The following is a 12,340-nucleotide window of genomic DNA, read 5'->3' as shown; positions in this document are numbered from 1 at the left end:
TTGGTCCCAAACTCCTGATCTTAGGTGATCTGCCCACTTTGGCCTCCCAAAGTGCTGGGATTACAGGCACGTGAGCCACCGTGCCCGGCCAAAGCCTGATGTTTTAATTCCAAAGTTAGGGCTCTTGGCTAAGTTGCCAGGTCTTCTTGCTCCTATACCAGGCAGTTTTCATGAGTATAATGAAGAGTGAGCGGTCAGAGCTGCTTCTGCATGTCCCAGCAGAGCCGGGTCAGAGCCATTCCAGTACCAGCTTTCAAAGGCGCCAACAAGCCGTGATCCTTCTAACTAATAACCTTACAGACTTTGGTGTTCCTTTTGATTGTTTCACTGATGCCAGCTGATGGACGCAATTGAATGTCATAGTTTGCAGAATAACCTGCTTTAATCTGCGGATGTCTACTTCTAGCTGTGCCTTTACCAAACATTGTGCATCAAAGTCAATTTGTTGGCCGGGCGCAGTGGCTCATGCCTGTAATACCAGCACTTTGAGAGGCTGAGGCGGGTGGATCACCTGAGGTTGGGAGTTCAAGACCAGCCTGACCAACATGGGGAAACTCCGTCTTTACTAAAAATACAAAATTAGCCAGGCATGGTGGTGCACACCTGTAATCCCAGCTACTCTGGAGGCTGAGGTAGAAGAATCGCTTGAACCCAGGAGGCAGAAGTTGTGGTGAGCTGAGATCACGCCATTGTACTCCAGCCTGGGCAACAAGAGTGAAACTCCATCTCAAAAAACAAAAGACAAAAAACAAAGTCAATTGTCTCATCCAATCATGCCTCTTCCTTCACCGTAGACGATGCTTACAGAAACAGGATGGTAGCTCCTAAGCTGCTAGATTTCACATGCTGAGACAGTAATAAGGAGAAATGAACGATGAGCTCATTTTCAAAACTGGTGTTTGCCTTTAGAAACTTGTGCCTTAGATAGTGAAAACAGTTTGGAGGTTGATGCATAGTGCATGGAGAAACACATTTCGCTTCTTCACTTTTTTTTTTTTTTGAGATAGAGTTAAGCTCTTGTTGCCCAAGCTGGAGAGCAACAGCACGATCTCGGCTTACCGCAACCTCCGCCTCCCGGGTTCAAGCGTTTCTCCTGTCTCAGCCTCCCAAGTAGCTGGGATTACAGGCGCATGCTGCCACGCCTGGCTAATTTTTGTATTTTTAGTAGAGACGGGATTTCATCATATTGGTCAGGCTGGACTTGAATTCCCGATCCACCCGCCTTGGCCTCCCAACATGCTGGAATTATAGGCATGAGCCACCATACCTGGCCTCATTTCTTCACTTTTATGCAGAAGTTTCACTTTGCTACAGGAACAAGAAACTTTCGGCTATGTATTTCTAAGCAGTTACAGCATCTCTCAGGTGTGCAAAGTCAGTGTTCCATCTTTACGAAGTTTTTCGGGCTAAGTTTCAAATGCCTGAAGCTCCCATCTGGCGTGTCTGAAGAGCCACGATCCAGGGCTGACTATCTTACAGTTGCTCTTCTCTTTGGGCATTTTTTTTTTTTTCTTTTTCAATTGAATGAAAAAGGGCATGTCTTTTGTCTTTTTTGTTTGTTTGTTTTTTTCCTTTTTGGTCTCAATAAAATCCCCCAATACGGCCATCAGACCCACTGCATGGTGCTATGAGAAGTCATCCAGCTAGTGGGAGGAAGCAAGGAAGAAGAGTTGCCAAGGAAGAATTTAGATCTGTTTGAAAGAGTAATCATTAAGATACATACAAGTCATTTTCAAAAATAATGAAAAGCCCTAAACAAACTTCCAGATAGCACTGTCAGTAACACACCAGGTCCTGAGATGCAGTGTGCCATATGGAGAGATGAGGATTCAAGCTAGCCTTTTCTTTTTTTTTTTTAAACATATTTACCAAGTTACATTTCACACGTAACCCTGACCCCGTCCTCTCCCCAGTCTTCCCCTACCTGCACCCAAATATAAACTGAAAAGCCCCTGAAGCCCAGATCACTAGTAGGCTAAAGGCATTAATTACTATTGTAGCTGAGGTTATAATGGGCTGCAAAAATTTCCTGCTGTAATTGGAATATAGATTCAACAGTTTTATTGAATGTCAAAACACATTATTCCGCACAGCTGCTAGAGAGGCACTGCTGAACCGATGCTTCTCTTCCATGACAAACACCTATTAAGCAGTCAGCATAAACTCTTCCTTTACAACCTCTGACATCACCCCCAGGGCAGGCACACACAGAACAGCAATTGCTGAATTGCGTATGAAAATTATAGTTTATTGTCTATACAACTGAAGGTTTAACTCGGACTCCTGCTTCTATCGGAGCTGTATAAAGAAGCAATTCTTCTCATAGAACAAATAAGCACAGTACACTATTGTAATCTAAGAAACAGGCACTATTTATGTATTGGAAAGCCTTGCTCTCAATAGGGCTAACAGTCCAATGGCCCATAAGCCACTATTTTAGCAGCTGTAGAAAAGAAAGCTGTGGAAGTCACAAGGAATGAGATGCTAAAAGCAGCAGAGACAGATGATCCCAACACCAACGGGAGGCTTCAAGTCCCAGCTGCTGCCACTGTTAGTTTAGCAAGCAAGACTCATAGGTTGGGACCACGTACTTAATGTTGATAAAGGCATTTTCTCCTCCATAGCGCTCGAAGGCCTCCAGCGTCTCCTGGATCAAGTCACCAATATTCTCCCTCTTCTGCTGGCTGTAGTCAATGCCATCTCCGGAGTTCACTGGTGCATGCAAACACACAAAGAGGGCAGTTATTTCTCTGCAATTTCCCGAAAAGTCCTACACAGTCTAGGCATTTTCTCTGAATGCTTATTAGGAGACACAAACATGCAAGATTTTTACACGATCTTGAGGAGTTTTAAAAGCAGTGGCAACTATACAAAAATACCAACTCCCAAATTGGAGCCAATGAAAAATAATCTAAAATAAAGGAAGAACGGAATAAACAAAAGCGAGTGAATCACAGTTACAAGAAGGAGGACAAGTCAGGGACTCTCTTTCTTGATCTATTATATACAGAGTGTTCTCTTGGGCCCTGAGTTTTCTGAAATCACAGCACGGCGTACTTAGAAGGAACAGTCTATTGTGAGATCAGGCTGTTTGTTCCGTGTGATTTAAAATGGATCTGCTTTGGAATGAGGCTTAGCCCCCACCCCGCTGCTTTTGAACACATGGCAAACTCTTTCTCCTGAATCCCAGTAACCCAAGTGTTCAGTTCCCTGAAATCATTTTGCTCATTCCAGGTGCAGGTGGGACAGGAGGAAGCTGCTTCTCCTGCCCTGGCTGCTCCCGAACGATCGCTCAATGCTGGGATGCAGCTATTCGTCAGTCAGGGCTTTGCAGGGAGTTTGTGTCACTGCTAGTTTCAGAGTCCCCAAGTCCAGGGAGGTGTGTCAGCTGCAGGGTCTGGAAATGACCACTTCAGTTGCCTCTCAAGTGCTACGAGGGAAGCAATTCCTAGAGTGGCCTTCAAAGTCCAGGAACCTATGGCTAACAGCCTCTCCTCTATACCACAAACTCAATCTCGAATCCCTCAGAAAAGAGATATGCAATTGTATCCAAGCTGCAGGAGTTACCAAGGGTGAGGGAGTGTGACAAAAATGGGGCCCCTTAGTTTCCATTCTGCGTGTAGACATCCCACGATTGTTTTCTCTAATGATAGTCATTCCATGCTTTCTGTTGTATTCCACTCCCAGGTAACTAAGGGCTTCAACGACATTTATTCTCCCAGCAAGCAAGTCATGAGTGTGTCCTGCCTTATCTGTGGTGGAAGGAAAGTGCACAGGTGGGCTGGGAGGACCCATGAGGGTGACAGCTCAAGCCTAGAGGGTGCCATGGGGCCAGGGACCTTCAGTGGAACTTGAAAATGTACATTTCACTAGAGAAAGAATTCATTTGATTCATATTTCAATTGTAGACCCACAATATTTATTTTGTTTGAATGTGAAAGTAATAGAGGGGAAAATGGTGTTTCCAACCTTTTATCCTTCCTTAGTCATCTGAGACATTTAAAAAAGACTTAGTAATGGTTCAGACCAGAATAAATATAACAATTACAATCCTACACAGCATAGGGAAGCAGTTCTTTTGCTTGATGTTTCCAGAAACTTATTAGGGAAATATCACTGTATTCTGTGATATACATACAATAAATTGGTATCCTTATTCATTTCTTTTGGTGAGGGTGAAGGCAGGCAGATATATCACTGATTTTCAGAAAAAAAAAAAAAAAACAGATTGGGAGTCACACAACTGTAGTGCATGTCATTTCTTCATAATAAATGACCTTAAAATGGTTCACAAAGCCATTGCAATTAGGTGGGCTTTTCCTTCCTCATAGTACACGTCTTTGTGCTGTCACAGGTAAAGCTGGATTTCAATTTATTTAAAGTTTGATCATCCCAAATATTCAAATATATAGAACAAAAATTTTTTTTTACATATATATATATATATATATATATATATGAATGAATGAGAGAGAGAGAGAGAGAGAGAGAGAGAGAGAGAGAGAGAGAGGATGCCGGATACAGTGACTCATGCCTGTAATCTCAGCACTTTGGGAAGCTGAGGTGGGAGGACTGCTTAAGACCAGGAGTTTGAGACCAGCCTGAGCAACACAGCAATACAGCAAGACCCCATCTCTATAAAAGAAATTTAAAAATTAGCTAGGTGTGGTGGCATGCGCCTGTAGTCTCAGCTACTTGAGAGGCTGAGGTGGGAGGATCACTTGAGCCCAGGTGGTCGAGGTTGCAGCGAGCCATGATCGTGCCACTGCACTCCAGCCTGGGCGAAGACCCTGTCTCAAAAACAAACAAACAAAACAAAAAGAATATATCAGATAAACAAAAGATAAGATTTTTAAACAAAAGTGTTCTTGCCCTATTGCTTTTTAGAAAAACAACAATGATAAACTTTGTAAAAACAAACATGTAAACAGATACACCTTTGACGTCCACCGCTTTTCTGTCTGTATTTCTTAAGATTGACACGGTGTTCTGAGGTGTGAGAAGGTGCAGGCGGGAATGGCTGCATGGGAGAGATGGAGCCCTGTGGCTCTGCTGCAGGGAGCCTTCCACGAAGGGCTTTGAGTTGGATTGAGAGAGGAGGAGGAAGCTTGTGTTGGGAAGAGGCGTTGTTGACATTTGTTACAGGTGTAAAGAAAAGATGTTAAGGAAGAATGTGGGCAGGACGAAAAGCAACAGGGGATTTCAACAGAGGTGCTGGCAGGAGAACCCTGCGTGACAGGGGAAGTCAGCAGCAGGGAACGTGCTTTATAGAAACAACTTCAGCTTCCCAGGATTCCAACCAAAGCAGGGACGAATGTCCCCTCAGAGTCAGGCTCATCTTTGTGTGCCCCTTCTCTCCAAATTATAGCTGATAAACTCCTCCTAGGTATGAAAGAGGTGGACCTAGGGAGACGGTGGCATGGCCTGTTTGCAGAGGGCAGACAGCCCATTGCACGAACCCCTGGAGGGCACACGGAAAAGACAGTTGGTGATGATGCTGAGTTGTGGCAGCCGTGATCAAGTTCCTTATGGACAAAGATACATACATTAGTCACTCATAAATGGTGCCTTTTGTTGGTATATTAGTCAGAAGGTCAAGAGCTCAATAGACCAGGAGACAGACATATTTTCCTGATAGAGGGAAAGGGCGTGGAAGATCTGCACACAACGGAAAGCTTAACGCACCTGCTTTTCCACTGCCCCAGAAGGCAGCAATGACAAGCAGAACTTTATCTCATGTTCTTACTTTTTAAAAAATATTTGACTGTAGGAGTAAGTAAACTATGTAGCTTTTTGTTTTTCCACACTGTATAACCTCAAATGATAAAAGAACAAACCACAATAGGAGTTGCTTATTCAAAAAGTGAGTTGGAGTTGGAATATTTTGTGGTTGCAGAATGTGTATCATTGGGGTAGAGAAAAGGCCAAAAAAGGAACACTTCCCTTACTTTTCATGCTGAAACAATGACCCTGCACGGTTTGGAGTCTAATTGTGTTGAGAAGCAGGTGAGTCATGAGGTCTCCATTTCAAACCTGCTATATTGACAGTTTTTTGAGAGCCTGAAATTGAGGTGATTAAGTGTGAACTCACCATTTTAAATACATGCGACACTGTTCAAAAATACATTTGTGAGAATAGGACATTAAAAAAAATAAACCCAAACGGTTATTTACAATTGCCAATTCTGATTAGGAAAACGACATTTCAATTTAGAAAGCAAGGAGTGGATTTATGTCTGGCAGCTAGAAAATATACAATAATGATGGAAAAGATATGTTTTATTTATAATCAAACAAATAGGTCAAAAGCAATGGTTTAAACCAGACTTGGTGCTTCTGGAAGGATGAGAAGCAGGCAGAGGAGAACGAGGGATTTACTTTCTGTTCTTAAAGATCCCTCCATGCAGGATGCATGAAACCTACTGCCTGAAAATTGTTTTTGGTTAAGAATTATTTTAATTCTTCCTCTGAATATTGGTATTTTTGATGATGTAAGCAGTTTGTTTAAGCATGAATAATATGCACACTCATTTTTCTATCTAAACCTCCTTAAACTGTCCCCACTGGATGCTTTCTCTTTCTGGATGCCATTTTCTTCGGACCTAGGACGCACGTGTCTATCCCAGTCTCTGGTCTCTTGTCCAGCGATGGTATCCTCCCTGCTGCTGAAGTCAGCTTGGGGCTGTGAAAGGACAGTCGTACACCTTGTTACCGAGAGCCACCGCAATGGGGAGTTGCACCTGCCACATTTACATTTCACAAAGATATCGCCACTCTGTGGACACGGACCAGCAAAAGGCTTGGATGACATAGGATTTTGATGATGTATTCTCCAGTTCAATTCTAGACTGTGTGCAAACTTCATTCTTTCTTCTACTTTCTTTAGTTATGACTATTACAGGAGAAAAGGAAAAGATCGAAGGTGAGGGAAGCAAAGCCAGAAAGGAAGGACAGCTTTGGTGGCCAGAGCGAGGTCTTCCCACCTCACTCCCGGGACGTGCGCTGACGCGTTGTTCCTCCGTCCTGCAGAACGCCCTGGGTCGTGGCAGCAGCTGCGGCTATTTCACAAGCTGTCCTCCCTGTACACTAAGCATCTACTCCGCGCTATAGGGCAAGGCGAGACAAAAAAGACCCTTGCCTTCCGGGAAGCTTGCCATCCAGCTGAGGAAGCCTAATTAGCCACGCTTCCTATAGGATGCAGTGGTCACTTTCTCCCCCATGGAAGTACGTCTGGACCCAGGCACCCCACTCCTTCCAGAGCCTCCACACACTGTGCGTCCCCCATGGCGCTTTGCTTGCCAGGGAGCCCTGCGTCTTGAGAACTCTGAACGGTTCGTTGTAGTCAAGACACTGGGGGATCCTAGAGACACGAAAAGCAGGAGACTTTGTGTGAGGGCCACTGCGAGGCTCAGGGAGAGTTTAATTCAGATTTGGATTTTCCTCACTCTTATGCTTTGGGGCAATACTCTTAAATGGTAAATATATAGCCATTGTATGAACAGCAACACACAAAGGGGTTATTTGGAAATGAAAGCCTTATTGAAGGCACTGGAAAAATTAAACAAATAAACGCTTCCTTTAGATTGCTCACTGCACATGCCTGAAGGGTTGTTCATTTGATACCGAACAGATGAAGTCATTTATGAACATTATGATCTGTGCTTTTTCGTAATGACTAAGAAGATCCTAAATAGGCACGATTTCAGGAAGGAAGTCCTTCTGTTAATTTTGAGAACGTCCTGGCTGAAGCAGCAGCATCCCATTCTCAAAGGGAACAGCGAGACCGCACTGGGGAAGGCAGAGTTGTCAGGTCCACGCGAAGAGAGTCCCGGCCCCAACACGCTCTCCTGCCTGAGATGCCTGAAGAGCTGCGGGCTGTTCGAAGGCAACGAACCAAACATTCTCCCAGGAAACACTAACTTGGGAAACTCCGTTAAAAACCACCCAAGTGAATCAGGAAATGGTGAAGAGGTGACGGAGATGATGATAAAACCATCATTACCAGCCTTTCTTCACGCTGAATATCTGCTTTCCGAAGTTTGAATTTTATGATGCAACTCGCCATGCTCAGTAACAAAAATGGTTTGTGTTACCTCCTAGGTACACAATAGCTAGACTGTAGAAATGGCTGTAGAAATGACCAACTGTCTCAGACAAATACATGAGGATTATCCTGATAGAACAACATTCACCTTAGCCGCAGGCAGCAAGAGACATTGACTCAGCCAGACTGACTTTCTCCACGCACCCAAGACTGAGTGACAGCCATAAAACCAAGGCTCTGGAATAAATGGCTGCGGAGGCGTCGCGGTTCAGCCACACCGCCGTTGGTCTAGGGCTGTTCGCTGGCCGTTGGCATGTGGAGCATTTGCTGCCTGGCGTGGCCACTTTGCACTTGAGTGAACCCAGGCCAGATCAAAGCTCTTTCCGTACCCAGCTTTCCTCAGAATCAAGCCGACTGCAGAAATTGCCTTGCCCTGTGTTCCCCAATGGGGCCAGGTAATCTCCTTGAAACAACACTGAATGGAATTAAACAACAACAACAACAAAATGCTGACAGAAGAAATCAAATAGTTTCTTTCTGGACCAGAAAAGGCATATTTTTGATTCTCAAATGCTGAACTAAAAAATTTCAAGAGCTTTAACGCCCAAGTAAAAGGATTTTCGCCTGTTAAGACTTGTAACCTTTAACCTCATCAGTCACAGCTAAAGCTGGCTTTCTTCTGATTGGGTTGTAGTGATGTCTTCTGCTGTGGTGAGCGAGGAAGCGAGTCCTGGGGGCCTGGCTCAGGCCATGGCAGGTATGTGCAGGTGGAACCCACTGCATATATTATTATTATCATGTTTCTTGAAGATGCTAAGCCTTCACAGATTCTCTGTTGGATTATTCCGCATACATTTCCCCCGCCCACTTTGTATTTGTTTTGTTTTGTTTTGTTTTTTGATACGGAGTCTCACTCTGTGGCCCAAGCTAGAGTGTAGTGGTGCAACCTTGGCTCACTGCAGCCTCCGCCTCCCAGGTTCAAGCGATTCTCCTGCCTCAGCCTCACGAGTAGCTGGGATTACAGGTGTGCACCACGATGCCCAGCTGATTTTTGTATTTTTAGTAGAGACAGAGTTTTGCCATGTTGATCACGCTGGTCTTGAACTCCTGGCCTCAAGTGATCCACCCGCCTTGGCCTCCCAAAGTGCTGGGATTACAGGCGTGAGCCACCACGCTCAGCCACATTTTCCCTTTGTGAATTTAGAAATGGTTGCTTTTGAGTTTTTTAAATATGAATTAAGAAAGGGGAAAAGGAAGGCTACAGGTATATTTTATCTTTTAAGATATTTACAGTTTAAACACTTAGATTAAATTGTCACCATTTGTTTTGCCAGAAATGTGTTTGTTTGGGTTAGCATGGACTGAATTTACTATATAGAAATAGCTTTAGCTGTTTTAGAATAGGAGTTTTCTCCTGTAAAGTTTGGATAATTATAGGGAAACAGCTATGAATTCCAATCTGGTCTTTTCTGGAGGAGAAAGAGTAAGAAAGAAAAGAAACAGGGGGGGGAAAACCTAGGATCAAATTCTTTTTTTTTTTTTTTCTTTTTAACAGTGAGTAAGAGAAGAGTCTTTTGGGGAGAAGCTGTGAGGTTATCTGCTTTTAGAATCCTAAAGAAATGCTTCTTTCACTCTATTTTTTAAGCTTTGCTATGTTACTTTGAGGGGACTCAACTTTTCTCCCCCTTAACCATAATGGGTATTGCCCCATTTGGAATCCTGGGTGTTTCTGTGTCTGGGCCATGCTTAGCCACGGCTTCCTTAGCTGACTTCATGTCCTCTTGGAAACTGAAGGTTCCCCACATTCCCTGAAGTATGACCTCACGATGGATATTTCCAAAGTCATGGTTCATGGGTGTGTGAATCGAAGTTGCAATGGTTTTTCAACCACAACTCACGATAACCACAGCATTTGGCATGCTAGAGATGCCCAAGGGCTCACCCACTTCAAATCTTCTCAGATCTTATTGACATTAATGAAATTCACAAGATTTCTTTCCTCTGAAGATAAAAGCTTTGAAGTAAGCCCTCGATTCCCAGCTGGATGTCTCGTTCTCTTTCTCTCTTCTTGACACCGAAGGCTGGGTCACTAAAGCACTGAGCTACTAAGCCATCATATTTCCAAAAGCTCGAGGAAACGTTTTCATCTTCTGAATGGGGTCGTTGGTCACTTGGAGATACCATTAATCTTGGCCTAACAGTCAATTCAATATCTAAATTTTCCTCAGATAGACAATGACAATTTCTAAACAATTGTCATTGTCCAACTGCAAAGTAGATTCATTTATCTATGAAATATACAACAATAACAATGGGGTCATACTGATATAGTGAAGAGAATACTGGACTTCAAGGCAAACAGCCTGAGATAAAATTTTCAATAACTTAGTTGCTACAATATTCAATAATTCACTAACTATTTAACTATGGGCAGGTTATTTAACGTCTCTGAATCTCAGTTACTGCCTCTGAATAAAGACTGAACTTTGGATACTCTCTGGTTTCTATTCACCTAACATTACTTTTTATAATATCACACAACATAACTTTGGAATAAGCATTTAGAAATGACAGTTATTCAATGGATGCCTGTATTTCAACTGAAAAGATGATCACAAAGCAACTATGTAATTCTTCAAAGTAAGTCAGAAACCTCATAAGCATCAAAATCAGGTGTCAAGTCAAGTTCTAAGAAAACCTGAAAAGACCAAATGTTTATATAATTAATTCTAGTTAAGAAAGAGTGCACTGTGCAAAACTCATTATTTGTTGATCCCCTACACCAAATGCTATTACATTCTGCTATTTCATTAAGTCTATATAGCTTTTAAAGATCAATTATATGGGTTAATTTCTTTTTTACATACCAATTGATAATGATTTGGTCAAGACTACAAAAAAGCAAGCTAGGGTCTTCTCTGATTAATGACTGTTTGGACCTGAAAGTTATACTAAGAAAAATAGGTGAGTTCATCCATTTATCCGTCTACTGGATAATTATAACAATGGATTCAGTCATCATTGAATTAAGCTGAATTCAAGCTTGCAAAGTAAAAGCTCATCTCTTTTCTTATTGGCCAACATGATTCAGTGAACAGACTGTTTCAAAAAAGGAACAGAGAGTTAAGTCCAGCTGTCTGTGTTAAATCTATTTCTCGCTGTCTTATCTCATGGTGGAGTAATAATAACAACAATATAATGTCATTTACAAAGATTAGGTCATTTAAAACTAACAATATCCCTATGAGCTAAATGCTATTATTATTCCCCTTCACAGGGGAGAAAATTGAGGTTTTGAGAGGTGAGAAAACTTGGTGAAATGATGTAAGCAGTAAGTGATACTGGGATCCTGAAAAAGAGAAATCGAAGTAAGAATCTGCTGAAGTGCAAGAATGATGGTGGGAAGGTTCAGAAAGAGAGGTCTGAGCGTCACACGTCATCACAGTGAGAGCAGAAGGTAGCAGAACATTTGCTACCTACAGAAGAACTTTAGCCCCGTATCATCCGCAGAGAGGTTCCAGGTGAGTCAGTGATGGGGAGATACTGTAGCTGCTGCAACCAACCGGGTAGTGTTTCCTAGGATAGTCAATCGCTATGATAAAAAATATCATTTGTTCTGATATAGACTATTACACTATCTTTACTTCATTACAGATCCTTAAAACAATAGCATTCACAGAGATACAGGCAGGATGACAAAAATCAAGGCCGACTGATTTCAAGGACTTTTCTTTCGGTGCCATAAATACATGATCAGTATGGGGAAGGTCTAGCATCAATTTCACATTTCATCCCCCCCATCTTTATGGGCATCCATTATGATTTATTTTTAGTCTGGTAGATATTAGTTACATAGTCTTCTAGACAAGGAAATTATAAGGCTTTAATGTATACAAGATAGATGAGCAGGCTGAGCGTGACTGCCCAGGGACATCATTGCTACTTAGTGGACAGATGCCTGGTATTGGACCAGAGGCACTAGGAGAATCTATAACTACGGGATCGCAGGAATAGGGTGAGAAGGTAAAAAGGAGGAACATTCCAAGTATCTGAATGGTCTTAGGAAACAAATCAAAAAGCCACATTGAAGTCACTTATGTTGGGAGAGTTTAGGAATCAAAGTTGAAGGTTCCCATTCTCTACGAAGAGTAGGAGAGTCTCCGGTTTTCCTTCAGGGAACGGTTTCTTGTGGTTCTCCAACAGTCCTTGCCGGAATCGAATGTGGTGTGGAGGCTCTCAGATGGCCCCCTGGTAAGTGTGGAAGGCTCCTGTGAGGAGTGCAGGCACCGAGTGTGG

The 12,340-nt window shown here is 42.8% G+C and overlaps 1 protein-coding gene across 1 annotated transcript in view; it reads right to left on the bottom strand.

Moving 5' to 3' along the window:
* Positions 1-2,046: 2,046 nt before the first annotated feature.
* PACRG (parkin coregulated) overlaps positions 2,047-12,340 on the bottom strand; it is a 587,833-nt gene continuing 577,539 nt past the window's right edge. The window contains exon 5 of the mRNA XM_023223609.2: positions 2,047-2,712. Within this exon, the coding sequence (XP_023079377.1) occupies positions 2,552-2,712 (161 nt within the window). The 3' untranslated portion in view covers positions 2,047-2,551. The remainder of the gene's footprint in view (positions 2,713-12,340) is intronic.

Source organism: Piliocolobus tephrosceles, chromosome 5 (assembly GCF_002776525.5).
Source record: "Piliocolobus tephrosceles isolate RC106 chromosome 5, ASM277652v3, whole genome shotgun sequence".
Lineage (NCBI taxonomy): Eukaryota > Metazoa > Chordata > Mammalia > Primates > Cercopithecidae > Piliocolobus > Piliocolobus tephrosceles.
This window is presented reverse-complemented; position numbering and strand designations above follow the sequence as displayed.